Source organism: Syngnathus typhle, linkage group LG1 (genome assembly GCF_033458585.1).
Source record: "Syngnathus typhle isolate RoL2023-S1 ecotype Sweden linkage group LG1, RoL_Styp_1.0, whole genome shotgun sequence".
NCBI lineage: Eukaryota > Metazoa > Chordata > Actinopteri > Syngnathiformes > Syngnathidae > Syngnathus > Syngnathus typhle.
Genome location: NC_083738.1, coordinates 6269717 through 6297340, shown reverse-complemented (window position 1 = coordinate 6297340; position 27624 = coordinate 6269717). Strand labels below are relative to the sequence as shown.

The 27624-nt window shown below is 39.1% G+C and overlaps 3 protein-coding genes across 3 annotated transcripts; all 3 read left to right on the top strand.

The window, feature by feature from the left end:
• Positions 1–16336: 16336 nt before the first annotated feature.
• Positions 16337–18017, top strand: tmsb2 (thymosin beta 2). The gene is made up of 3 exons (XM_061282043.1): positions 16337–16492; positions 17307–17411; positions 17568–18017. The coding sequence occupies exons 2-3, from the start codon at positions 17312–17314 to the stop codon at positions 17603–17605; spliced, it is 138 nt and encodes a 45-aa protein (XP_061138027.1). The 5' UTR covers positions 16337–16492; positions 17307–17311; the 3' UTR covers positions 17606–18017.
• Positions 18018–19515: 1498 nt separating this feature from the next.
• LOC133165374 (protein Wnt-8a-like) lies at positions 19516–23179 on the top strand. The gene is made up of 6 exons (XM_061294970.1): positions 19516–19558; positions 21629–21663; positions 21756–21885; positions 22196–22324; positions 22389–22531; positions 22613–23179. The coding sequence occupies exons 2-6, from the start codon at positions 21649–21651 to the stop codon at positions 23177–23179; spliced, it is 984 nt and encodes a 327-aa protein (XP_061150954.1). The 5' UTR covers positions 19516–19558; positions 21629–21648.
• A 603-nt stretch (positions 23180–23782) lies between these two features.
• On the top strand, positions 23783–26074 carry LOC133158479 (protein Wnt-8a-like). The gene is made up of 5 exons (XM_061285724.1): positions 23783–23809; positions 23883–24012; positions 24828–24953; positions 25072–25214; positions 25517–26074. The coding sequence occupies exons 1-5, from the start codon at positions 23795–23797 to the stop codon at positions 26072–26074; spliced, it is 972 nt and encodes a 323-aa protein (XP_061141708.1). The 5' UTR covers positions 23783–23794.
• The last annotated feature ends 1550 nt before the right edge of the window (positions 26075–27624 follow it).

Below are 27624 nucleotides of genomic sequence, written 5' to 3'. Positions count from 1 at the left end.
TCTTAATGGCACATTCGACATTTCACATTTACGTCGTTCCAATTTGAAATTCACATCATTCAGCACATTCTAATCACATTCGGAAGGATTCTCGACATTCCCAAAATTCCCAAATTCGAAAATTTCTCGTTTTCACGTTAAGAATTCCGACAAATTTTCACAAAATTTCGTTTTTCACCTCTAACTTCTACATTTTTCAACCGATTCAACTCGTTCCAACTTTCAACTGTTCATCTTTTGCCTACCTATTCCACAACGTCCCACTTACCAAAAACTTCACATCTTTTATTTTGAAATTCAACCAAAATTCTCTAAAATTTAATTTTTCTACTCTAATTTCTACATTTTTCAACCGATTCAACCCATTCCAACTTTCAACTGTTCATCATTTTTCTACCGATTCCACAACTTCCCACTTACCAAAAGCTTCACATCTTTTATTTTGAAATTTACACCCAATTCCTTTTCCCTTCTCATTTCTACATTTTTCAACCGATTCAACCCATTCCAACTTTCAACTGTTCATCATTTTTCTACCTATTCCACAACTTTCCACTTACCAAAAACTTCACATCTTTTATTTTGAAATTCACACCCAATTTCCTTTTCCTTTCTCATTTCTACATTTTTCAACCGATTCAACCCATTCCAACTTTCAACTGTTCATCATTTTTCTACCGATTCCACAACTTCCCACTTACCAAAAGCTTCACATCTTTTATTTTGAAATTCACACCCAATTCCTTTTCCCTTCTCATTTCTACATTTTTCAACCGATTCAACCCATTCCAACTTTCAACTGTTCATCATTTTTCGACCTATTCCACAAATTCCCACTTACCAAAAACTTCACATCTTTTATTTTGAAATTCACACCCAATTTCCTTTTCCCTTCTCATTTCTACATTTTTCAACCGATTCAACCCATTCCAACTTTCAACTGTTCATAATTTTTCTACCTATTCCACAACTTCCCACTTACCAAAAACTTCACATATTTTATTTTGAAATTCAACCAAAATTCTCTCAAATTCCGTTTTTGTACTCTAATTTCTACATTTTTCAACCGATTCAACCCATTCCAACTTTCAACTGTTCATCATTTTTCTACCTATTCCACAACTTCCCAAATACTTCACATCTTTTATTTTGAAATTCACACCCAATTCCTTTTTCCCTTCTCATTTCTACATTTTTCAACCGATTCAACCCATTCCAACTTTCAACTGTTCATCATTTTTCTACCGATTCCACAACTTCCCACTTACCAAAAGCTTCACATCTTTTATTTTGAAATTCACACCCAATTCCTTTTCCCTTCTCATTTCTACATTTTTCAACCGATTCAACCCATTCCAACTTTCAACTGTTCATCATTTTTCTACCTATTCCACAACTTCCCACTTACCAAAAACTTCACATCTTTTATTTTGAAATTCACACCCAATTTCTTTTTCCCTTCTCATTTCTACATTTTTCAACCGATTCAACCCATTCCAACTTTCAACTGTTCATCATTTTACTACCTATTCCACAACTTCCCACTTACCAAAAACTTCACATATTTTATTTTGAAATTCAACCAAAATTCTCTCAAATTCCGTTTTTGTACTCTAATTTCTACATTTTTCAACCGATTCAACCCATTCCAACTTTCAACTGTTCATCATTTTTCTACCTATTCCACAACTTCCCAAATACTTCACATCTTTTATTTTGAAATTCACACCCAATTCCTTTTTCCCTTCTCATTTCTACATTTTTCAACCGATTCAACCCATTCCAACTTTCAACTGTTCATCATTTTTCTACCTATTCCACAACTTCCCACTTACCAAAAACTTCACATCTTTTATTTTGAAATTCACACCCAATTCCCTTTTCCCTTCTCATTTCTACATTTTTCAACCGATTCAACCCATTCCAACTTTCAACTGTTCATCATTTTTCTACCTATTCCACAACTTCCCACTTACCAAAAACTTCACATATTTTATTTTGAAATTCACACTCAATTCCCTTTTCCCTTCTCATTTCTACATTTTTCAACCAATTCAACCCATTCCAACTTTCAACTGTTCATCATTTTTCTACCTATTCCACAACTTCCCACTTACCAAAAACTTCACATCTTTTATTTTGAAATTCACACCCAATTCCCTTTTCCCTTCTCATTTCTACATTTTTCAACCGATTCAACCCATTCCAACTTTCAACTGTTCATCATTTTTCGACCTATTCCACAACTTCCCAAAACCTTCACATCTTTTATTTTGAAATTCACACCCAATTCCTTTTTACCTTCTCATTTCTACATTTTTCAACCGATTCAACCCATTCCAACTTTCAACTGTTCATCATTTTTCGAGCTATTCCAAAACTTCCCACTTACCAAAAACTTCACATCTTTTATTTTGAAATTCGCCACAAATTCTCCAAATATTCTACATTTCTCAAGTAATTCAACACGTTTCAACATCGTTCGGCAGCATTCCCCGAAGAAGTTATTCATACATTTCGCCTTCACACGCAATTTCTCCAGAAATTGCAAAATTCTAGTTATTATTATTATTATTCTCTACGTTTCTCCACACTTTTTTGACACGTTTCATCTTCCACATAATTCATCCGATTCACTCCATTCCACTTTTCACGTATTCCAAATATTCACGCGACGAGCGCTTGTATTTTGCTCGTTCCGAAAATTTTCCGATTCCGCAAAATTCCCAAAATTCCGACAAATTTTTCCCCATTCATTCTTAATGGCACATTCGACATTTCACATTTACGTCGTTCCAATTTGAAATTCACATCATTCAGCACATTCTAATCACATTCGGAAGGATTCTCGACATTCCCAAAATTCCCAAATTCGAAAATTTCACGTTTTCACGTTAAAAATTCCGACAAATTTTCACAAAATTTCGTTTTTCACCTCTAACTTCTACATTTTTCAACCGATTCAACTCGTTCCAACTTTCAACTGTTCATCTTTTGCCTACCTATTCCACAACGTCCCACTTACCAAAAACTTCACATCTTTTATTTTGAAATTCAACCAAAATTCTCTAAAATTTCGTTTTTCTACTCTAATTTCTACATTTTTCAACCGATTCAACCCATTCCAACTTTCAACTGTTCATTATTTTTCTACTGATTCCACAACTTCCCACTTACCAAAAGCTTCACATCTTTTATTTTGAAATTCACACCCAATTCCTTTTCCCTTCTCATTTCTACATTTTTCAACCGATTCAACCCATTCCAACTTTCAACTGTTCATCATTTTTCTACCTATTCCACAACTTCCCACTTACCAAAAACTTCACATCTTTTATTTTGAAATTCACACCCAATTCTCCAATATTTCCGTTTCTCCTTCTCATTTCTACATTTTTCAACCGATTCAACCCATTCCAACTTTCAACTGTTCATCATTTTTCTACCTATTCCACAACTTCCCACTTACCAAAAACTTCACATCTTTTATTTTGAAATTCACACCCAATTCCTTTTTCCCTTCTCATTTCTACATTTTTCAACAGATTCAACCCATTCCAAATTTATTCACTTAATTCACCTTATTCTTCCCACATTCACTCCCATTCACCCCCACTTCCACTATGCTTACACAATTCAACCCTTGACCCCCAATTCCAGTGTGGCGGCCATCTTGGATGACCCTGAAGTGCCACCAATGAACCCAGAATGAACCGGAAGTGGCCCAAATCAAACCGAAAGTGACCCCAAATAGACCGGAAGTGACCTCAGGTAAACCGGAAGTGACCCCAAATCAAACCGGAAGTGACCCCAAATGTACCGGAAGTGACCTTTTTAGACCGGAAATGACCCCTAATAAACCGGAAGTGACCTCAGACGAACCGGAAGTGACCCAAATTAAACCGGAAGTGACCCCAAATAGACCGGAAGTGACCTCAGGTAAACCGGAAGTGACCCCAAATCAAACCGGAAGTGACCCCAAATGTACCGGAAGTGACCTTTTTAGACCGGAAATGACCCCTTATAAACCGGAAGTGACCTCAGACGAACCGGAAGTGACCCAAATTAAACCGGAAGTGACCCAAATAAACCGGAAGTGACCCCAAATAGACCGGAAGTGACCTCTGGTAAACCGGAAGTGACCCCAAATCAAACCGGAAGTGACCCAAAATGAACCGGAAGTGACCTTTTTAGACCGGAAATGACCCCAAATAAACCGGAAGTGACCTCAGCTAAACCGGAAGTGACCTGTTTTAAACCGGAAGTGACCCAAATAAACCGGAAGTGACCCAAATTAGACCGGAAATGACCCGAATCAAGCCGGAAGTGACCTTATTTCAACACTAAGTGCCCCAAATAGCTACATTTGCGCTTACGTCTTCGTTTTTTGTCCGATATAACCCGTTTCAACATTTTTACCCCAAAAGTGAACCTCCTGAGGCCGTTTTTTTTGGTTTTGTTCCAAATCTAGAAAGATTTTGGCGCAATTGCTTTTTTTTATTTTCCCATTCATTCTCTATGGGGATTCAACATTTGCTCTAACTTCTACATTTTTTAACTGATTCAACCCGTTCCAACTTTCAACTGTTCATCTTTTGCCTACCTATTCCACAACTTCCCACTTACCAACAATTCCAAATTTAAAATTCAACCAAATTCTCCAAAATTTCGTTTTTCTACTCTAACTTCTAAATTTTTCTACCGATTCAACCCATTCCAACTTTCAACTGTTCATCTTTTGCCTACCTATTCCACAACTTCCCACTTACCAAATATTCCAAACTTTCAATTTTGAAATTCACCACAAATTCTCCAAATATTCTACATTTCTCAAGTAATTCAACACGTTTCAACATCGTTCGGCAGCATTCCCCGAAAAAGTTATTCATACATTTCGCCTTCACACGCAATTTCTCCAGAAATTGCAAAATTCTAGTTATTATTATTATTCTCTTTTATTCTCCACACTTTTTTGTCCAGTTTCATCTTCCGCATAATTCATCCGATTCACTCCATTCCACTTTTCACGTATTCCAAATATTCACGACATGAGCGCTTGTATTTTTCTCATTCTGAAAATTTTCCGATTCCGCAAAATTCCCAAAATTCCGACAAATTTTTCCCCATCCATTCTTAATGGCACATTCGACATTTCACAAAATTTCGTGTTTCACCTCTAACTTCTACATTTTTCAACCGATTCAACCCATTCCAACTTTCAACTGTTCATCTTTTGCCTACCTATTCCACAACTTCTCACTTACCAAAAATTCCAAATTTTCAAATTTGAAATTCAACCAAAATTCTCTCAAATTCCGTTATTCCACTCTAATTTCTACATTTTTCAACCGATTCAACCCGTTCCAACTTTCAACTGTTCATCTTTTGCCTACCTATTCCACAACTTCCCACTTACCAAAAATTCCAAATTCTCAAATTTGAAATTCAACCAAAATTCTCTAAAATTTCGTTTTTCTACTCTAATTTCTACATTTTTCGACCGATTCAACCCATTCCAAATGCATTGACCTTATGCTTCCCACATTCACTCCCATTCACCCCCACTTCCACTACGCTTACACATTCAACCCTTGACCCCCAATTCCAGTGTGGCGGCCATCTTGGATTGACCCTCAAGTGCCCCCAATGAACCCAAAATGAACCGGAAGTGCCCCAAATCAAACCGAAAGTGACCCCAAATAGACCGGAAGTGACCTCAGGTAAACCGGAAGTGACCCCAAATCAAACCGGAAGTGACCCCAAATGTACCGGAAGTGACCTTTTTAGACCGGAAATGACCCTTAATAAACCGGAAGTGACCTCAGATGAACCGGAAGTGACCCAAATTAAACCGGAAGTGACCCCAAATAGACCGGAAGTGACCCCAAATAGACCGGAAGTGACCTCTGGTAAACCGGAAGTGACCCCAAATCAAACCGGAAGTGACCACAAATGAACCGGAAGTGACCTTTTTAGACCGGAAATGACCCCTAATAAACCGGAAGTGACCTCAGACGAACCGGAAGTGACCCAAATTAAACCGGAAGTGACCCCAAATAGACCGGAAGTGACCCCAAATAGACCGGAAGTGACCTCTGGTAAACCAGAAGTGACCCCAAATCAAACCGGAAGTGACCCCAAATGAACCGGAAGTGACCTTTTTAGACCGGAAATGACCCCAAATAAACCGGAAGTGACCTCAGCTAAACCGGAAGTGACCTGTTCTAAACCGGAAGTGACCCAAATAAACCGGAAGTGACCCAAACTAGACCGGAAGTGACCCGAATCAAACCGGAAGTGACCTTATTTCAACACTGAGTGGCCCAAATAGCTACATTTGCGCTAACTTTTTCGATTTTTGTCCGATTTAACCCGTTTCAACATTTTTACCCCAAAAGTGAACCTCCTGAGGCCGTTTTTTTTGTTTTGTTCCAAATTTAGAAAGATTTTGGCGCAATTGCTTTTTTTTATTTTCCCATTCATTCTCTATGGGGATTCAACATTTGCTCTAACTTCTACATTTTTTAACTGATTCAACCCGTTCCAACTTTCAACTGTACATCTTTTGCCTACCTATTCCACAACTTCCCACTTACCAAAAATTCCAAATTCGAAATTCAACCAAATTCTCCAAAATTTCGTTTTTCTACTCTGATTTCTACATTTTTCAACCGATTCAACCCATTCCAACTTTCAGCTGTTCATCTTTTGCCTACCTATTCCACAACTTCCCACTTACCAAATATTCCAAACTTTCAATTTTGAAATTCACCACAAATTCTCCAAATATTCTACATTTCTCAAGTAATTCAACACGTTTCAACATCGTTCGGCAGCATTCCCCGAAAAAGTTATTCATACATTTCGCCTTCACACGCAATTTCTCCAGAAATTGCAAAATTCTAGTTATTATTATTATTCTCTTTTATTCTCCACACTTTTTTGTCCAGTTTCATCTTCCGCATAATTCATCCGATTCACTCCATTCCACTTTTCACGTATTCCAAATATTCACGACATGAGCGCTTGTATTTTTCTCATTCTGAAAATTTTCCGATTCCGCAAAATTCCCAAAATTCCGACAAATTTTTCCCCATCCATTCTTAATGGCACATTCGACATTTCACAAAATTTCGTGTTTCACCTCTAACTTCTACATTTTTCAACCGATTCAACCCATTCCAACTTTCAACTGTTCATCTTTTGCCTACCTATTCCACAACTTCTCACTTACCAAAAATTCCAAATTTTCAAATTTGAAATTCAACCAAAATTCTCTCAAATTCCGTTATTCCACTCTAATTTCTACATTTTTCAACCGATTCAACCCGTTCCAACTTTCAACTGTTCATCTTTTGCCTACCTATTCCACAACTTCCCACTTACCAAAAATTCCAAATTCTCAAATTTGAAATTCAACCAAAATTCTCTAAAATTTCGTTTTTCTACTCTAATTTCTACATTTTTCGACCGATTCAACCCATTCCAAATGCATTGACCTTATGCTTCCCACATTCACTCCCATTCACCCCCACTTCCACTACGCTTACACATTCAACCCTTGACCCCCAATTCCAGTGTGGCGGCCATCTTGGATTGACCCTCAAGTGCCCCCAATGAACCCAAAATGAACCGGAAGTGCCCCAAATCAAACCGAAAGTGACCCCAAATAGACCGGAAGTGACCTCAGGTAAACCGGAAGTGACCCCAAATCAAACCGGAAGTGACCCCAAATGTACCGGAAGTGACCTTTTTAGACCGGAAATGACCCTTAATAAACCGGAAGTGACCTCAGATGAACCGGAAGTGACCCAAATTAAACCGGAAGTGACCCAAATAAACCGGAAGTGACCCCAAATAGACCGGAAGTGACCCCAAATAGACCGGAAGTGACCTCTGGTAAACCGGAAGTGACCCCAAATCAAACCGGAAGTGACCACAAATGAACCGGAAGTGACCTTTTTAGACCGGAAATGACCCCTAATAAACCGGAAGTGACCTCAGACGAACCGGAAGTGACCCAAATTAAACCGGAAGTGACCCCAAATAGACCGGAAGTGACCCCAAATAGACCGGAAGTGACCTCTGGTAAACCAGAAGTGACCCCAAATCAAACCGGAAGTGACCCCAAATGAACCGGAAGTGACCTTTTTAGACCGGAAATGACCCCAAATAAACCGGAAGTGACCTCAGCTAAACCGGAAGTGACCTGTTCTAAACCGGAAGTGACCCAAATAAACCGGAAGTGACCCAAACTAGACCGGAAGTGACCCGAATCAAACCGGAAGTGACCTTATTTCAACACTGAGTGGCCCAAATAGCTACATTTGCGCTAACTTTTTCGATTTTTGTCCGATTTAACCCGTTTCAACATTTTTACCCCAAAAGTGAACCTCCTGAGGCCGTTTTTTTTGTTTTGTTCCAAATTTAGAAAGATTTTGGCGCAATTGCTTTTTTTTATTTTCCCATTCATTCTCTATGGGGATTCAACATTTGCTCTAACTTCTACATTTTTTAACTGATTCAACCCGTTCCAACTTTCAACTGTACATCTTTTGCCTACCTATTCCACAACTTCCCACTTACCAAAAATTCCAAATTCGAAATTCAACCAAATTCTCCAAAATTTCGTTTTTCTACTCTGATTTCTACATTTTTCAACCGATTCAACCCATTCCAACTTTCAGCTGTTCATCTTTTGCCTACCTATTCCACAACTTCCCACTTACCAAATATTCCAAACTTTCAATTTTGAAATTCACCACAAATTCTCCAAATATTCTACATTTCTCAAGTAATTCAACACGTTTCAACATCGTTCGGCAGCATTCCCCGAAAAAGTTATTCATACATTTCGCCTTCACACGCAATTTCTCCAGAAATTGCAAAATTCTAGTTATTATTATTATTATATTTTATTCTCCTCACTTTTTTGTCCCGCTTCTTCTTTCACAAAATTCACCCGATTCACTCCATTCCACTTTTCACGTATTCCAAATATTCAGGAAAGGGTGGCTTGTATTTTTCTCATTCCGAACATTTTCCGATTCCGCAAAATTCCCCAAATTCCGACAAATTTTTCCCCATTCATTCTTAATGGCACATTCGACATTTCACGTTTACGTCGTTCCAATTTGAAATTCACATCATTCAGCACATTCTAATCACATTCGGAAGGATTCTCGACATTCCCAAAATTCCCAAATTCAAAAATTTCACGTTTTCACGTTAAAAATTCCGACAAATTTTCACAAAATTTCGTTTTTCAGCTCTAACTTCTACATTTTTCAACCGATTCAACTCGTTCCAACTTTCAACTGTTCATCTTTTGCCTACCTATTCCACAACGTCCCACTTCCCAAAAACTTCACATCTTTTATTTTGAAATTCAACCAAAATTCTCTAAAATTTCGTTTTTCCACTCTAATTTCTACATTTTTCAACCGATTCAACCCATTCCAACTTTCAACTGTTCATTACTTTTCTACCGATTCCACAACTTCCCACTTACCAAAAGCTTCACATCTTTTATTTTGAAATTCACACCCAATTCCTTTTCCCTTCTCATTTCTACATTTTTCAACCGATTCAACCCATTCTAACTTTCAACTGTTCATCATTTTTCTACCTATTCCACAACTTCCCACTAACCAAAAACTTCACATCTTTTATTTTGAAATTCACACCCAATTTCCTTTTCCCTTCTCATTTCTACATTTTTCAACCGATTCAACCCATTCCAACTTTCAACTGTTCATCATTTTTCTACCTATTCCACAACTTCCCACTTACCAAAAACTTCACATCTTTTATTTTGAAATTCAACCAAAATTCTCTCAAATTCCGTTTTTGTACTCTAATTTCTACATTTTTCAACCGATTCAACCCATTCCAACTTTCTACTGTTCATCATTTTTCTACCTATTCCACAACTTCCCAAATACTTCACATCTTTTATTTTGAAATTCACACCCAATTCCTTTTTCCCTTCTCATTTCTACATTTTTCAACCGATTCAACCCATTCCAACTTTCAACTGTTCATCATTTTTCTACCTATTCCACAACTTCCCACTTACCAAAAACTTCACATCTTTTATTTTGAAATTCACACCCAATTCCCTTTTCCCTTCTCATTTCTACATTTTTCAACCGATTCAACCCATTCCAACTTTCAACTGTTCATCATTTTTCTACCTATTCCACAACTTCCCACTTACCAAAAACTTCACATCTTTTATTTTGAAATTCACACTCAATTCCCTTTTCCCTTCTCATTTCTACATTTTTCAACCGATTCAACCCATTCCAACTTTCAACTGTTCATCATTTTTCTACCTATTCCACAACTTCCCACTTACCAAAAACTTCACATCTTTTATTTTGAAATTCACACCCAATTCCCTTTTCCCTTCTCATTTCTACATTTTTCAACCGATTCAACCCATTCCAACTTTCAACTGTTCATCATTTTTCTACCTATTCCACAACTTCCCACTTACCAAAAATTTTCACATCTTTTATTTTGAAATTCACACCCAATTCCCTTTTCCCTTCTCATTTCTACATTTTTCAACCGATTCAACCCATTCCAACTTTCAACTGTTCATCATTTTTCTACCTATTCCACAACTTCCCACTTACCAAAAACTTCACATCTTTTATTTTGAAATTCACACTCAATTCCCTTTTCCCTTCTCATTTCTACATTTTTCAACCGATTCAACCCATTCCAACTTTCAACTGTTCATCATTTTTCTACCTATTCCACAACTTCCCACTTACCAAAAACTTCACATCTTTTATTTTGAAATTCACACCCAATTCCCTTTTCCCTTCTCATTTCTACATTTTTCAACCGATTCAACCCATTCCAACTTTCAACTGTTCATCATTTTTCTACCTATTCCACAACTTCCCACTTACCAAAAACTTCACATCTTTTATTTTGAAATTCACACCCAATTCCCTTTTCCCTTCTCATTTCTACATTTTTCAACCGATTCAACCCATTCCAACTTTCAACTGTTCATCATTTTTCTACCTATTCCACAACTTCCCACTTACCAAAAACTTCACATCTTTTATTTTGAAATTCACACCCAATTCCCTTTTCCCTTCTCATTTCTACATTTTTCAACCGATTCAACCCATTCCAACTTTCAACTGTTCATCATTTTTCGACCTATTCCACAACTTCCCAAAACCTTCACATCTTTTATTTTGAAATTCACACCCAATTCCTTTTTCCCTCCTCATTTCTACATTTTTCAACCGATTCAACCCATTCCAACTTTCAACTGTTCATCATTTTTCTACCTATTCCACAACTTACCAAAAACTTCACATCTTTTATTTTGAAATTCACCACAAATTCTCCAAATATTCTACATTTCTCAAGTAATTCAACACGTTTCAACATCGTTCGGCAGCATTCCCCGAAAAAGTTATTCATACATTTCGCCTTCACACGCAATTTCTCCAGAAATTGCAAAATTCTAGTTATAATTTATTCAGCATCATTTCGGTCTTTGCTTGCAAGATGGAATCAAACTTCTCTAAATTTGGCAAAACTTTAAAAAATTGCCTCATCACTTGGTTCCCACTTGAGTTTTCCAGTTCATGATGTTAAAAAACAGGGTTGGGATAGTTAATTTTATAACATATTCCAGTACAGTTTACTAGTTAACTGTTAAAAAAAAAAAGGTGGTTAGTAATGTAATCCAAGTTACATCATTTTAAAATAATGTAACTTGAATAATTGTGTGAAGGCGAAGGCCTTCACACATATGTTATTCTACTCCATTTACTTTATTATTATTATTCTATTTTATTCCCGCCACTTTTTTGTCCCGCTTCTTCTTCCACAAAATTCATCCGATTCACTCCATTCCACTTTTCACGTATTCCAAATATTCACGACATGAGCGCTTGTATTTTTCTCATTCCGAAAATTTTCAGATTCCGCAAAATTCCCCAAATTCCGACAAATTTTTCCCCATTCATTCTTAATGGCACATTCGACATTTCACATTTACGTCGTTCCAATTTGAAATTCACATCATTCAGCACATTCTAATCACATTCGGAGGGATTCTCGACATTCCCAAAATTCCCAAATTCAAAAATTTCACGTTTTCACGTTAAAGATTCCGACAAATTTTCACAAAATTTCGTTTTTCAGCTCTAACTTCTACATTTTTCAACCGATTCAACTCGTTCCAACTTTCAACTGTTCATCTTTTGCCTACCTATTCCACAACGTCCCACTTACCAAAAACTTCACATCTTTTATTTTGAAATTCAACCAAAATTCTCTAAAATTTCGTTTTTCTACTCTAATTTCTACATTTTTCAACCGATTCAACCCATTCCAACTTTCAACTGTTCATCATTTTTCGACCTATTCCACAACTTCCCAAAACCTTCACATCTTTTATTTTGAAATTCACACCCAATTACTTTTTCCCTTCTCATTTCTACATTTTTCAACCGATTCAACCCATTCCAACTTTCAACTGTTCATCATTTTTCTACCTATTCCACAACTTCCCACTTACCAAAAACTTCACATCTTTTATTTTGAAATTCACACCCAATTCCCTTTTCCCTTCTCATTTCTACATTTTTCAACCGATTCAACTCGTTCCAACTTTCAACTGTTCATCTTTTGCCTACCTATTCCACAACGTCCCACTTACCAAAAACTTCACATCTTTTATTTTGAAATTCAACCAAAATTCTCTAAAATTTCGTTTTTCTACTCTAATTTCTACATTTTCAACCGATTCAACCCATTCCAACTTTCAACTGTTCATCATTTTTCGACCTATTCCACAACTTCCCAAAACCTTCACATCTTTTATTTTGAAATTCACACCCAATTACTTTTTCCCTTCTCATTTCTACATTTTTCAACCGATTCAACCCATTCCAACTTTCAACTGTTCATCATTTTTCTACCTATTCCACAACTTCCCACTTACCAAAAACTTCACATCTTTTATTTTGAAATTCACACCCAATTCCCTTTTCCCTTCTCATTTCTACATTTTTCAACCGATTCAACCCATTCCAACTTTCAACTGTTCATCATTTTTCTACCTATTCCACAACTTCCCACTTACCAAAAACTTCACATCTTTTATTTTGAAATGCACACTCAATTCCCATTTCCCTTCTCATTTCTACATTTTTCAACCGATTCAACCCATTCCAACTTTCAACTGTTCATCATTTTTCTACCTATTCCACAACTTCCCACTTACCAAAAACTTCACATCTTTTATTTTGAAATTCACACCCAATTCCCTTTTCCCTTCTCATTTCTACATTTTTCAACCGATTCAACCCATTCCGACTTTTAACTGTTCATCATTTTTCTACCTATTCCACAACTTCCCACTTACCAAAAACTTCACATCTTTTATTTTGAAATTCACACCCAATTCCCTTTTCCCTTCTCATTTCTACATTTTTCAACCGATTCAACCCATTCCAACTTTCAACTGTTCCTCATTTTTCGACCTATTCCACATCTTCCCACTTACCAAAAACTTCACATCTTTTATTTTGAAATTCACACCCAATTCCCTTTTCCCTTCTCATTTCTACATTTTTCAACCGATTCAACCCATTCCAACTTTCAACTGTTCATCATTTTTCTACCTATTCCACAACTTCCCAAAAACTTCACATCTTTTATTTTGAAATTCACACCCAATTCTCCAATATTTCATTTTTCCCTTCTCATTTCTACATTTTTCAACCGATCCAACCCATTCCAACTTTTTTCCAACCATTCATCATTTTTCTACCTATTCCACAACTTACCAAAAACTTCACATCTTTTATTTTGAAATTCACCACAAATTCTCCAAATTTTCTACATTTCTCAAGTAATTCAACACGTTTCAACATCATTCGGCAGCATTCCCCGAAGAAGTTATTCATACATTTCGCCTTCACACGCAATTTCTCCAGAAATTGCAAAATTCTAGTTTTAATTACTTTTGAAATACTCTATCATTTATACTCATAAAAATAAAAAAAAGAAATATATTGCTACAATATACATTTGTATACTTTACATTTGGACAAAGAAGAAGAAAAGTTACTCACTCAAATATACTGTACTTACGGTTCTAGTGGTCAGACGTTTCTGTTTATTTAAGCCTGTGAAAAGCATTCATCCTCAACCATGTCCATAGGCACAAATGAATGAAATGAATGTCTTTTTCGTTTGAAATGTTATGAAATGTAATCTAAGGTTGCATGGTGGACCTTTTACTTAGCATGTCTGCCTCACACTCGATTTGAATCTAACCCTCTGTTTGAGGTTTGCATCTATACCTTAACTACTTGAGTGTGTTTTCTCTGGGTAGTGAGGCTTTCTTTCACATTCCCAAAATATGCATATGAGGGTTTATTGTAGAGTCGCAATTGGCCACATGAATAAATGTGAATTTGCATCCATGATATGCATTTACATTTGTTTCACTGATGTTCAAAGTCGCTTGGAGCACTGAAAAAAATGATGTGCTGAATTTCCGCAACGTTATTTTGTCAAGTGGGTGCACCAAATAATATCATCTGGTTCCAGATACATTTTAAAGTGTTTCAAATTCTGGATCCATATGGTTTTATTTCATGAAATAGTGCAACCACTTGACAAAATCTAATTGTGTAAACTCAATTAAAGTATCGCAGGATTCCCAGCTGACTTCAAGTGAAAGGCAGAATACACCCTGGACTTGTCACCAGTCACCATTGAGCACATTGATACAGTCACCCATTTACACTCACATTCACATCAGCAATGACTGGGAAATAGTTAGTGTGGTGTCAGTGTGCATCACAACTACAGCAACAATTTTCTCAGTTTGGGATTATGAGTATGGTTGAAAATAAAACAAAATTGGCAAAATCTATATTGTAACTGAGGTCCGTTTAAGTGATGAGACTTTTATGGAAGGTATGACATAAATGTCATTCAAAAAGAACAATGGTATTGCGCAATTATTTTGTCTAATGTCAGCTAATGTCATCAATGTCATGAAAGGAAACTCGAGAAAATGGGTCAGTTCCTGATCTTGTCATGGACCAGCAACTGTAGTCAGGCAGCTTTTTTAAGGCGTACCCTACTGTTATTGTTTATGACCACACGGAGGCGCTGTTGTAGAATGCATTCCTAAATGCATCTAGTAAATGGGAGCAAAATAGCGTGCACATATGTATTGGCCTGGTTCAGAGGTGAGGTTGATGTTGACTCATCTTCACCGCTCTATTGTGTGATTGGCTGATATATACGGGAAGTGTTCTTCAACTGGCAACAAATCGATGCAGTGTGCCTCAGGGAACATTTAGGAAGGGAAACTCATGTTTCATGAGCTCAGCAATAGAGCCTCTCATCATGCCTGTTCTATTAATGTCTGATGTAATCAAGAGCTGCTTGATCAGACTCTAAATCAGGGATGTGACTAATGTCCCTCAAATTAGACACCATGATCAACTCTAACAGACTCAATTTTTAAAGATCTACTACAAATGACACATTCAAAATCAAGCTGTGGAACAAATAATAATAATAATAATAATAATAATAATAATAATAAAACACATTATTATTTGTTTTGATTGTCAAGCCACACCCAAAAACCATTGACTCAAATTAATGGATCTACAGTGGGGAAGTCAACCATAAAATAAAAAGCCGTGATTGTCATTTCCAATCAACAGCAAGTAGCAAAATTGCTGCCCCCTTAGCTGTGAATGGTTGTGACCTTAGACCTGGCAACTGTGATGTCATTTTCAGTCAGCAGCAAGTGGCAAAATGGCCGCCCCCTGAGATGGTTAAAAACGGTGGAAATTTGTTGCATAACTCGTATTCCACAAACACAATATTAATCAGAATGCCGTATTTTGACTAATCCTATTATTGTAAAGAATATTTTGGGGTTGACCTTATCTTTAAATTATTGTGGCTACCAATGAGTGATTTCATTGTGTTTGCTTGTCTAATGCAGTATTTTGTGCTGTGACGTATTATTCTGTGTTCCAATGAATGTAATCCACCGGTCTTAGCTCTAGCAACAGTGACCCTAGTCGTTGTGTAACGCACAGTATAGGAGAGGAATGACTTTCAGAACAAAACAGATGACAATTTAAATTCGACAAAAAAGCCTGGACTTGTTACATTGTTCAAAGTTAAAATGTACATTTATTTATGGGCCGAGCATCACACAATTCTTGTCTTTCATCCATATGAGCATAAATATTGATGACCAAGAGGAACACTGACTAAGCTCTTAGTCATTCTCTCTCCTCTGTCTCTCTCTCCGTTACCTCCCCCCTTTAATACCCACCCTGGATACAGGCAAGAGTGCACACACCGACAGATACACTCAAGCTCCCTTCTTCCGCTCTAACGCTACCCTTCCATATCCTCTCATCTCCTCCAGTGGATTTGAGCCCGCTGTTCGCGTGCAACATCGGTAAGGAAAGTTCATTGTTTTTTTTCCAGCATGTTTCTCACATCTGTGTGTCAGTGGGGGTCTTTACGGCCGCTTGTCACTGGGAATCAGACAAAGGATTGGGGTGTGGCTGGAGCACCGGAGGCAGCCTGCTGATGGCAGCAAGTGGAAGAAAATGTGAAAAGGGATGGTTGTGCACATGCTGATGAAGTACCAATAGGGATTAGTGTTTGGTTAATTAGTTAATTGTACTGATAAGGGCTTGGCAGAGTTGGGTGTAGCTATCATTAGAGCCAGGATCCAAATGGCTTTGACACTAATCATTAAAACATCTGGTCATGTTACTAGACCATTTTCTACTTGATGGAATTATCCGGCAGCCTTAGTGACGATGCAGTAGGGTTGGAACAAGCGTGACTGGGTCGAAGGACATGTCAGAGCTGAGGGCTAGGTCAAGAAAATAACTGCAGTCGAGCACCACGAGGCTGCAGGGGTGGATGCAGAAAGACAGAACAAAGACTTCAGCCTCATTCGAGGGAAGACAGAGGCAAGGGAAAAAATGGACAGTTGCGTAAAACTGGGCACGTGCTGCTACATGCATTATGTGGAAGCAGCTTCTACTCGGGCATCAATGTGATCGCTGCACAAAGCCACTCCCTTCACAGGCAACCACTTCTGGTGCTCATAGTTGAATCATTCAAAGCCAGTGACGCATTTCACAGTTCTTGTGATAATCTTTAAAAACAATATTAGATTTAAGAAATGAAACAATTTCAATATTTGACTGGATGCTTTATCGGTCAAATGCTAAGATGATTTTGTTTTTTGTCTACAGTCAAAATGTCTGACAAGCCTGATATGACTGAGATTTCCCGTTTTGACAAGACAAAGCTGAAGAAGACGGAGACAAAAGAAAAAAATCCTCTACCCACCAAAGAGAGTGAGTCTCCCGCTATTCTCCAAAAAACAAAGCGCCTCATAGTTTCTGTTCATTGCACCACCGTGTAAAAAAGCATGTGATGAAAAGAATGAACTGAATGAACTCTCCCGCCTCGTCATCTGTTGATGATGACAATTTTTCTGCCCCTTTTTGCAGCTATTGAGCAAGAGAGAAAAGGAGATGCCACACCTTGACTGATAAGCACATGAAGAAAAGAAGCTGGGATGCCACAGCAAAATGCACTTTCTTTTAATTATCACACCACTCAAATATTCGACTTCGGTCTTCAAATAGGGTCCTCCTGAGCTCCCAGGGCTTTTATCCTTTCATGGGTTCTCTTTACTACTTGAAAGAAAAGGGTTAGCCTGGTTGCCTGTCTTACTCTGTTAGCTTATAGCTAACAGCTCACCGATATTGCCAAACTGGGGAGTGGTGTTGTGATGTAGCATCAGGAGGCAGGTACCCAGACAATGAGGGGATGGGGGAGGTCCCCTAAAAAAAATAAAAAAATGGAGAGAACCATTGGAGCCAAACCATTAAGAATGTTTTCTTAATATTGTTTTTTTACTTTTCATTTTGAAATAAATATCAAGATGCGGAACCTAATGATCATGTGTATTTTGTCAGTCTCCTCTAAGTATACTAGAATGCAAGAAAAATAAAAAGAACACACTGTGCACTTGCTGGTCGGGCAACAAACACCCACATCAAAAACAAGCACAGATGAATGATTACATAATACTCACTGGGCACATCATTTTACATCTGCACTAATATGGCACATTGTACAAGGTATTATCAAGCCTTTACAAAATAACAATTTCAGTCAATGGTACAAATGTAGAAGTCAAGTCAATTATGAAACTGATCATTTTCATTTGGACTCCATTGTGCTACCAGCTGTAGGTTATTCATTTAGCTACGAGTGAGTAACAAAATATTAGAAACATCTCTCACCGTGTTGCTCACCTATTCGACAATAGTGTAACACTACCACCACAATAATAAAATATTTTTTTTTGCCATAATACCACTTTGAAAGTGTGTTCAGAGCACTAATATTTCAGTTTCTCATATAGCTAGCTCTTGTACTGAATAAGGCATACTTTTTTTCCGGGAGAGTGATGATCAAGTAATTATGCCTCATTTCCGACAGTGACTGTACATTGTATGTAGTGTATTCTATGTACAGCAGGGGTCTGAAACTCAATTTACCTGGGGGCCACTAGAGAGTCTGGGGTGAGGCTGAGCCGTATTGTTTTTTTTTTTTAGGCTTGAATAAAAACTTTTAATGTTATTGTCACTCTCTTATTGTGCTCTCCTAGCACCCTGGTCAGTGCCCCGCTTTTGTTTATGTCAGTCACAGCCTCGTCCTCCTGCTACGCTGCGTCCACTCTCCACGTCCCATTCCCCTAAAGTCAATAAACAAACTGTGACTATGATTGTCAACGTCTTCAATGGGCTACAAAACAAACAGATGAATAACTAGTTTTGAAATCAGAGACTAGTGAAAACTGCTCAAATATTTTAAAAAGATGAATGTAATAAAAATTGCAAGCAGTGTCACTAGTGAATACAATTTGTAATTTCAGTAATCACACAAAGTTGATGCAAAATTTGTCTTCACAGGCCGGATTGATTGATGTAGCGGAATCTGTATCTGACCCCCGAGCCTTGAGTTTGACACCTATGCCCTACACTATCAGCAACTCTAACGTCCGTCCATCCATCCATCCATCCATCCATCCATCCATCCATCCATCCATCCATCCATCCATCCATCCATCCATCCATCCATCCATCCATCCATTTTCAACATCGCTTATCCTGTTCAGGGTCGTGGGGGATGCTGGAGCCTATCCCATTCGGCAATGGGCGAAAGGCAGACTACACTTTGAACTGGTCACCAGCCAGTCGCAGGTCACAGACAAGGTAGAGACAAACGACCACACCCACATGAATCGATCCCATGCTGCCCACATACAAGTCAAACTGCGACCAGGCATCACAAAGTGAATGTGAACAGTAAGAAAAAAAAGGCTAAAGCCGTCAGTACTAGTACTTTGGCAACATTATTAGTCTGCAGATCCATAAGTATGTGTTAAGTGCATTAGTTTTGTGCATTTCTGTGTTTAGCTCAACTTATTTGAATTATTTAAATATTCCAAGGCTATTTGAAACTCTCATAAAAGATATATGACCACCTTAAATCTTGGTCTTTAACTGGTGTTGCTAGCCAATTGCAGGACACACATAGACAAACGATTCACAATCACACTTAAATTTAGAGTGCACAATTAACCTGCCATGCTCGTTTTTGAAATGTAGGAGGAAATTAGAGTACCAGAGCGTACACTTGCAAAATAAGTTAGAGTGAGCACCACCCTAACAATATGCATGGGGAGAACATGCAAAATCCATTAAAATTCTACAATTTCCAAATACTACTACTACAAGTGCTACCAGTAAATAAATAAATAAATTAATTAATTAATAATTGAATCAATGAATGAATGAATGAATAAATCAATCAATCAGTAAATAAATAAATAAATAAATAAATAAATAAATAAATAAATAAATAAATAAATGTTCTAAACTACTAATCTAATACATCTACTGCTGGTGCTGCTGCTGCTGATGATGATGATGATGATCTTGATGAAGCCATTTAGAAATGGCTCTGAAAGGCACGACATGCTATTAGTATATATATTTTTAAAGTAGTAAAAGTGGTAGTAATCGTGCCGTATTTCAATGAAGTTGTAGCAGTTGTAGTAGCATTGATTGTGTTGTGAAGGCGAATGTCACAATTGCCCACGAGATTCGTCAGCATACTTTCGATGGCAACCACGCCCACGCGTTTAGACTATTGTTTGAATTTGTTAACCCATTAAAACGTATAAGATATCCCTTAATTAAGACATTAGGACCGCGATATTTAAATTGGCACGTATTATATCCTACCAAGTCCGGAGTGGATGGGTTTCAGTCATATTGCATGATGAATGTTGCGGGCGATATCTAATTATAGGGATTATCCTCACTTACTTATCTATTCTATAGCGTTCATGTTCTCGTCCAATCGTCTGTCCATTGTTCTACTCGCTGAGTGTGTTGTTGTTGTAGGGGATTTTGAGTGGTTTATTTGGAGATTTGGACAAGTAGAGCATCTTGTTGATGTTAGTCACGATACTGGCGAATAACGCTAAGGAATGACAGAAATTGATGAGATTAATTTTAATGACTGACTGCAATAATTATAGGCTAAATCAGGAAAATAACCAGAGGAGATGAAAAAAATCTATACATTTATTTCGACACGTGAAAGGGGTAAAAATATACCATTCCAACTCAAAGCTCACCCTGCATGTTTCTCTCTCATGGATTTTTATACCCTTATTGTAAATTCCAGACTATTTTCACACCAGGTTGTTTCTGAAGGAAACATCTATTATCCTATTATCACCAAGATGCCAATGTCGGCGATGTGTGAAGAAGATATTTACATGACTATATGGGCTTAGCTCCTGCAGGACTTTATGGCTTTGTCGTCACCATGTGCCCTGTGGGACACTGGTGCCATTTCCCAAAAAATAAAGTAAAAAAAGAAAGAAAGAAAAAGGAGTGGCTAAGAACTATCACCCGTTATTTCAAATAGTTCGGTAAATATTCGCGATGGCTCTGTTAAAGGATATCGGGATTTAATGAGGTATTACTATACATTACTTACATGTTGTTACTTTTTGGGAAAAGGGGATTGGATCGATGCAGGTGAATTCATGAGGGGCTGCTGAAGTGTCTGCGTTCTCGCTTTGAAGTGCACTTATGCGCGGACGGCTCCTATTTGTCTACTGGCCGGGACCATCATTGTCGTCTTTTTCACAGTGGAGCGTTACTTGTTCGACAAATCTTTCAATCAAAGGACCCACCACCATATAAATAAAATCAGCGTGGAGGTTGGGGTACACCTTTAGTGGACCGCTTCATTCTTTGCGACTCTCATCTGGGACTCCAATAAACAGGAATTTGCACTCCGGTCATGGGAGGCTGCAGGACGCTTCTTATTGGGATGGTTCTCTACACGAGTTGGATTGTGCAGTCTGCATCAACTTGGTTTGTCATTTCTACATTTTCGTGGACCTACTTTAAACCTTGTGTTTGCTGGCATTCAAATTTGGATTAATTTTGATTATTCTTGGACTCTTCCTTTGATAGGACGGCGAATAATTTCCTCATGACTGGTCCTAAGGTAAGCACACCACACATCGATTTGTGCAGTAAAAACTTAATTTCATGAGATAATTAATATAAATGATCACGTATTTGGCTGCATCTCTCAAGGCTTATCTTACCTACGCTAGTAGTGTGCAAGTGGGTGCGCAGAATGGGATACAAGAGTGCAAGGACCAGTTTGCTTGGGACAGATGGAACTGTCCACAGAGTATGCTTCAGCTGTCCTCACATCGAAATAGTAAGAAATTACTCTTAATTCTCTGCAAGTCAAACAAGCAATGACAACTGAAACGGCACCGAGCGCGCAGAACCGCCCACAAATTATAACGTCACCAATTCTGTCACCTTGCTCTTAGCTTATTGACATAATCCAAATTGAACACACCGACAATAAGTCACAAATAATGCTAAACTTTCCCACCGGAAGACTCTGCAATTAAAAAGCATTTTAAGCACTCAACACACGGGACACGGTTGTATTTTACGCACACATTGCGCACGGGGTACACTCCATATTTGCAAAGTCTAATTTTGGTTTTGATTTGTAGTAGCAACAAAAGAAACATCATTTGTCCATGCCATCAGTGCTGCAGGAGTGATGTATACGCTCACCAAGAACTGCAGCATGGGAGACTTTGACAACTGCGGTTGTGATGATTCCAGAGTAGGACAGACAGGTCTGGCACCATATATTCATTAATTTAATGGTGTAATACAAATTAATTTGTTTTTCCTGTTCAGGAGGCAGAGGGTGGATTTGGGGAGGCTGTAGCGATAACGTGGCCTTTGGAGAGAAGATCTCCAAACAGTTTGTGGATGCCTTGGAAGATGGTCACGACTTTCGCGCTGCAGTTAACCTCCATAACAATGAGGCTGGGAGACTAGTGAGGCATTCAATTACAAACTCAGATTCTTGAGGTTTGAATATACTCTTTTTGGTTTATGATCATTCCGTCTTCTTGTAGGCAATCAAAGCTACGATGACGCGAGCTTGCAAATGCCATGGAGTGTCTGGAAGCTGCAGTATCCAAACGTGTTGGATGCAACTGGCCGACTTCAGAGAGGTGGGCACCTACCTGAAAATTAAGCATTCCCAAGCCAAGAAGTTGGAAGTAGACAAGAAGCCGATGAGGGCTGGCAACAGCGCAGACAACAGAGGCACCATTACGCAGGCCTTCCGCAACATCCCGCGGACAGAGCTCATTTTCTTCGAGGATTCCCCGGACTACTGCGTCCGGAACCAGAGCCTAGGCTACGATGGCACAGAGGGACGGGAATGCCTCAAGGGGGACAAAAGCTTACCGCTGTGGGAAAGAAAAAGCTGTCGCAGGCTGTGCTACGAATGCGGACTCCGGGTGGCAAAGAAGCACCTTGAAGTTGTCAGCAGCTGTAATTGCAAATTCCATTGGTGCTGTACGGTTAAATGTGACAAATGCACACAGGTGGTGACCAAATATTACTGTGCACGCAAGGGAAGTGCCAGAAAATCACACAACAAAGCAAAACGTAAAAACCGTCCGCGTGGACATTAATGGGCAGCTTCGTGCTGCACGGGTGCATTTTCATAACCTAATAATTTGCATGCTGTCTAATTGCACTTCATATCATAAACTGGATTTTAAATACCAATTACAGTACAAATAACGTCATACACCGCAATTGTGCTTGAGGATATACCTGATCAAAATTGCTTTCAAACTGTGATATTGTACATTAGATGTACTTAACAAAATATTTTTATATAAAATAAAGACGTCTGGTTTGTAACAAGCTGGTCTCACTCACTTCTTGGTGTCGTGCAGCTTTGGAAGTTAAATAACTATCACCTCTAATACCAGCCATTGAAGTGCGCATAGCCTATAGGCGTTTCCTAAATCCGTTATCCAATCAGCTTTTTGACTGCTTGGGGGTAAAGGCACAGAGGCCCAGCTTGTTCCCCACTTAAATTGCAAAGCGCGGGTTCAAAATAAGTTTGCTGGTCGACTGTCGGTCAAAATGGTACACTTGCAGCGGCTTCTTCTATTTTTTCTATGCAGAATTTCTCCGGGACACACTTGGTAAGTGAATAACAATCTTAAATTGTTTGTACTCTGAGAGCGGGACAATATTATTGTTACTTTCTTTTCAGGATTGCTGGTAACTTTTTGATGACGGGATCCAAGGTAAATGACAACTGAAACGAGAACGCTGGGGAGACATTTTAGCATAAATAATGAACACATGCCTTCTTCCTAGGCTTATCTTACATACGCCAAAAGCGTCCAGGTTGGCACGCAGAGTGGCATCGAGGAGTGCAAACACCAGTTTACGTGGGACAGATGGAACTGTCCGGAAAGCGCTGTCCAGCTAAAGGGATTGAGACGCGGTGGGTAACCTCCGCGATTCTAAATGTGGAATCACATACAGTGATCCCTCACTACTTCATTTTTATGCGCTTCATTTATCGCGGCTTCACTACATCGCGGATTTTTTTTCCAAATTAAAAAAAACAAACATTTAAAAGTAAAAAAAAAAATCTAAATCGAGGAAACATGTGTCTAACCTTTAGGACAATGTAGTATTGCTCCAAATGTTCGTTTACATTCCTTTAGAAATCCGATCGCGAATTAACATCATTCTGCTAACTCGTTAGCCTGCCCAGTACTTCTTATTGGTGACCGTACAGTGGCGTAGCTGGGGCGGTGCCCCGGTTAGGGCTCCCTGCGCCCCGGTTGAAAAAAATCGAGCTTTTTCGATTCTTCATTTTCATGCCGTTTTTTTTCTTTCGGTCTTGCGCGAATGTGCTTGCGCTATTTTATGTGGGCGATGTTATCCATTCACCGTTTGCCTCCCGGACCCGGATGTTGTTTTAGCGATCAGCGAACGGCGTGGGTGATGTTCGATTTTTTTTCCTGTGGGCACGCGCCCCTACTGGAAAAATTCCTGGCTACGCCACTGTGACCGTACTTTGCGGATTTCACTTATCGCGGGTGGTTTTTGGAACCAGTCATCCGTGATAAACGAGGGATTACTGTACTGTATAGAAAGAAGAAATGCACACGTCACGCCCCCCCCCCCACACACACACACACACCAGCGTGCTTGAGCGGTAAATTGTACAATATGTTTTTGTGCTATTCACTCAGCACTCGTCTTAAAAGTTGATCATTTGAATACTTATGCACTTTTGTTCATTTGCAGCCACCAGGGAGACATCATTTGTCCATGCTATCAGTGCTGCAGGAGTCATGTACATTCTGTCCAGGAACTGCAGTATGGGAGACCTTGACAACTGTGGCTGTGATGTCTCGAGGAATGGCAAAATCGGTAAAACCATATTAAAAAATGGTATACGCCATTAGACTGTTCTAATTAACTGCATCCCACTGGTTAAAAAGAAATACATGGCAAACCCCCTGTTCTTGTGCTTTGTGTGTGTGTATAGGCGGGCAAGGCTGGCTGTGGGGCGGCTGCAGTGATAACGTGGAGTTCGGGGAGAGGATTTCCAAGGAGTTTGTGGATGCGCAAGAGACTGGTCAGGACTCAAGAGCTGTTGTCAACTTGCACAACAATGAAGCTGGACGTCTTGTAAGCATTCTCACACTGAAACAGATTAGATAGTCCAAATACAATGACTGACTGACTAATTTTTCCCTTTGGTCTCAAAAGGATGTAAAAAAACAGCAGAGCATAAACATAGTAAAACACAATCATTGCAAGACAGTAATTAAGTAAATTCAAAATCGAGGGTTTCTTATAAATTTGGATATCGACAATCTTGAATGTTAAATGTTAACATATTCATGAGTACAAACTTTGTCGGTAAGATGCAGGGAATTAAAGAGAGAATTGATAATGTCAAGAAAATCTTCTTGCTTGTGTTCCAACAGGCCGTGAAGGCGACCATGAAGCGCATCTGCAGATGTCACGGCATGTCTGAGAGCTGCAGCGTCCAAACGTGTTGGGCACAGTTGTCTGACTTCAGAGAAATTGGCGATTATTTAAAGGTCAAGCACAGTCAAGCCCAAAAACTGGACATCGACAAAAAGCGCAAAAGGGCGGGTAACAGCGCAGAGAGCCGCGGGGCCATTGCTGACGCATTTGGCAGTGTCCCCCAGACCGAACTCATCTACATGGAAGATTCCCCAGATTACTGCAAGAGAAACGTCACTCTAGGCCTGTATGGCACGGAGGGCCGGGAGTGCGTGCAGCATGGCGAGGGTCTGACACATCGGGAGAGGAGAAGCTGCCGCAGGCTGTGCCACGAGTGCGGCCTGAGTGTGGAGGAGAGGCGTGCAGAGGTGGTGACCAGTTGTAACTGTAAATTCCACTGGTGCTGCAAGGTGAACTGTGACAACTGCTCGCAAGTCAAGGTGAAACACGTCTGCGCCAGGAGGGAAGCGACGGAAGGTCACGCCCTCGGACGCAGACGCCGTGGACCCAAATAAAACAAGCTTGTGTGACAATCTCCTAAATGAAGGCCAATATCTGAATTGCCATCATGTTTGCACTTTTGCATCTATTTATATGAACTTGTCATTGACATAAACAACCGACAGTGCTGCCTCAGTCTTTGAATATATTTTTAAACATTAAGTATTGTGCTGTTGTTGTTTTTCCATGTCAAACTACTGAATATTGCTTTACTTGGGAACAAGCCGCAAAGGAAGCTGTGGGCATTAGAATAAGAATGGCGTGAATCCACTAAACAGCGGATTACAGGGATAACATGGTGCAAATGACACCTCTATCCTATCAAGGTGTTGATCCAGCACTACTTTGAAGCCAACGTGTATTGAATCGATTCCCGGGCTTTGGGAAACAAATTAGTGAAGTATTTCCACCAGGCATTTGTCCTGATAATCTGAGAGGATGCCAAACTCACAGCTCACATTTACTAGAGCATGCTAATGCAATACAATACATCAAAGCTCGAAGAAGGCAGGATGTTTGATGTTTCGCTTTTTCTTCGTAACAAATGCAAAATATACTCACAGTTCCTCAACAAAAATTTAATTATTTTGGTTACCTGCACCCACAGTCTTTGATTGACTGCCTTCTATCCTCTTCGACCCTTTGGATTGAATAAGAATCTTCCACTCAGCTGGACATATCATAAATCTGCCAGTGTCTTAGATGAAAGACGGCCCCCTTCATCGGGGGTCCAACCTTGGGGCGAAGGGGGTAGGAGTCTTTTAAAAACGTTTTGGTATGGTTAAGGGCCAAAAAAAGGATCACTAGCAACCTTCCATACAGCTTCTCAATTATCCATCTATACACACCACTTATCCTGTTCAGGGTCACGAAAGGTGCTGGAGCTAAAGCTTCACAATTAATAAGAAAGAAATGCGGCCTTCTGTTTCAGGCAAGGGAGGTCATAATAACAAAAGTCCCAAATATTGACTCTGAAAACATGAAACTTTTTAGCTGCTAATCCTTCCCATTTGCCCGTTTGCTCCTGGGGATGCCCCGTATTTCCCATGCTGTCCTGCTGTGCACTAATGAAGGCTTTGCCCCACTGGAGGTCCTTCCCGATCCACCCCTTATCTCTTCTCTCCCACTAGCTCTACATGATGACTTCCATATTGATGCCAAAAAAGACAATCTACTGACATGACGTTTGCTCCAAATGACCACGTCTGTTCTCATCAATTTTACTTGAGTCAAATAAGGTCAGACTGAACACCCTTTTCAATAGGGGAGTCTGTGAATGAACTTTTTTCCCCACAGCGTGATCAAACATATGTCCAAATTAAAGCAACACTCTATTATCATACAGTGTTCCATGTTGACCCCACGGTGGCAAGATCCAGCCTTTCAGCAGGGATACGTTTCAAAATCAGAACAGTAGAGTACAACAGTAGATGGGGGGGGGGGGGGGGGGTCATCACAAAGACCCCCTAGGAGGACTCATGTATACACTCAGACAGGCTTGAGGGTCTTGGGGGTGGATCACACCATTGATTGATCACCCCCCTCCCTCGCCATCCTCCTCTAT

Bases quoted from the DNA above. Each gene is read 5' to 3' on its own strand.
- LOC133158479 (XM_061285724.1), top strand. The intron at 24,013-24,827 runs GTGGGTAACCTC...GTTCATTTGCAG, and splicing joins GCTAAAGGGATTGAGACGCG to CCACCAGGGAGACATCATTT. The intron at 25,215-25,516 runs GTAAGCATTCTC...GTGTTCCAACAG, and splicing joins ACAATGAAGCTGGACGTCTT to GCCGTGAAGGCGACCATGAA.
- LOC133165374 (XM_061294970.1), top strand. The intron at 21,886-22,195 runs GTAAGAAATTAC...TTTGATTTGTAG, and splicing joins GCTGTCCTCACATCGAAATA to TAGCAACAAAAGAAACATCA. The intron at 22,532-22,612 runs GTGAGGCATTCA...GTCTTCTTGTAG, and splicing joins ACAATGAGGCTGGGAGACTA to GCAATCAAAGCTACGATGAC.
- tmsb2 (XM_061282043.1), top strand. From the start codon at position 17,312: ATGTCTGACAAGCCTGATATGACTGAGATTTCCCGTTTTGACAAGACA. The intron at 17,412-17,567 runs GTGAGTCTCCCG...CCCTTTTTGCAG, and splicing joins TCCTCTACCCACCAAAGAGA to CTATTGAGCAAGAGAGAAAA.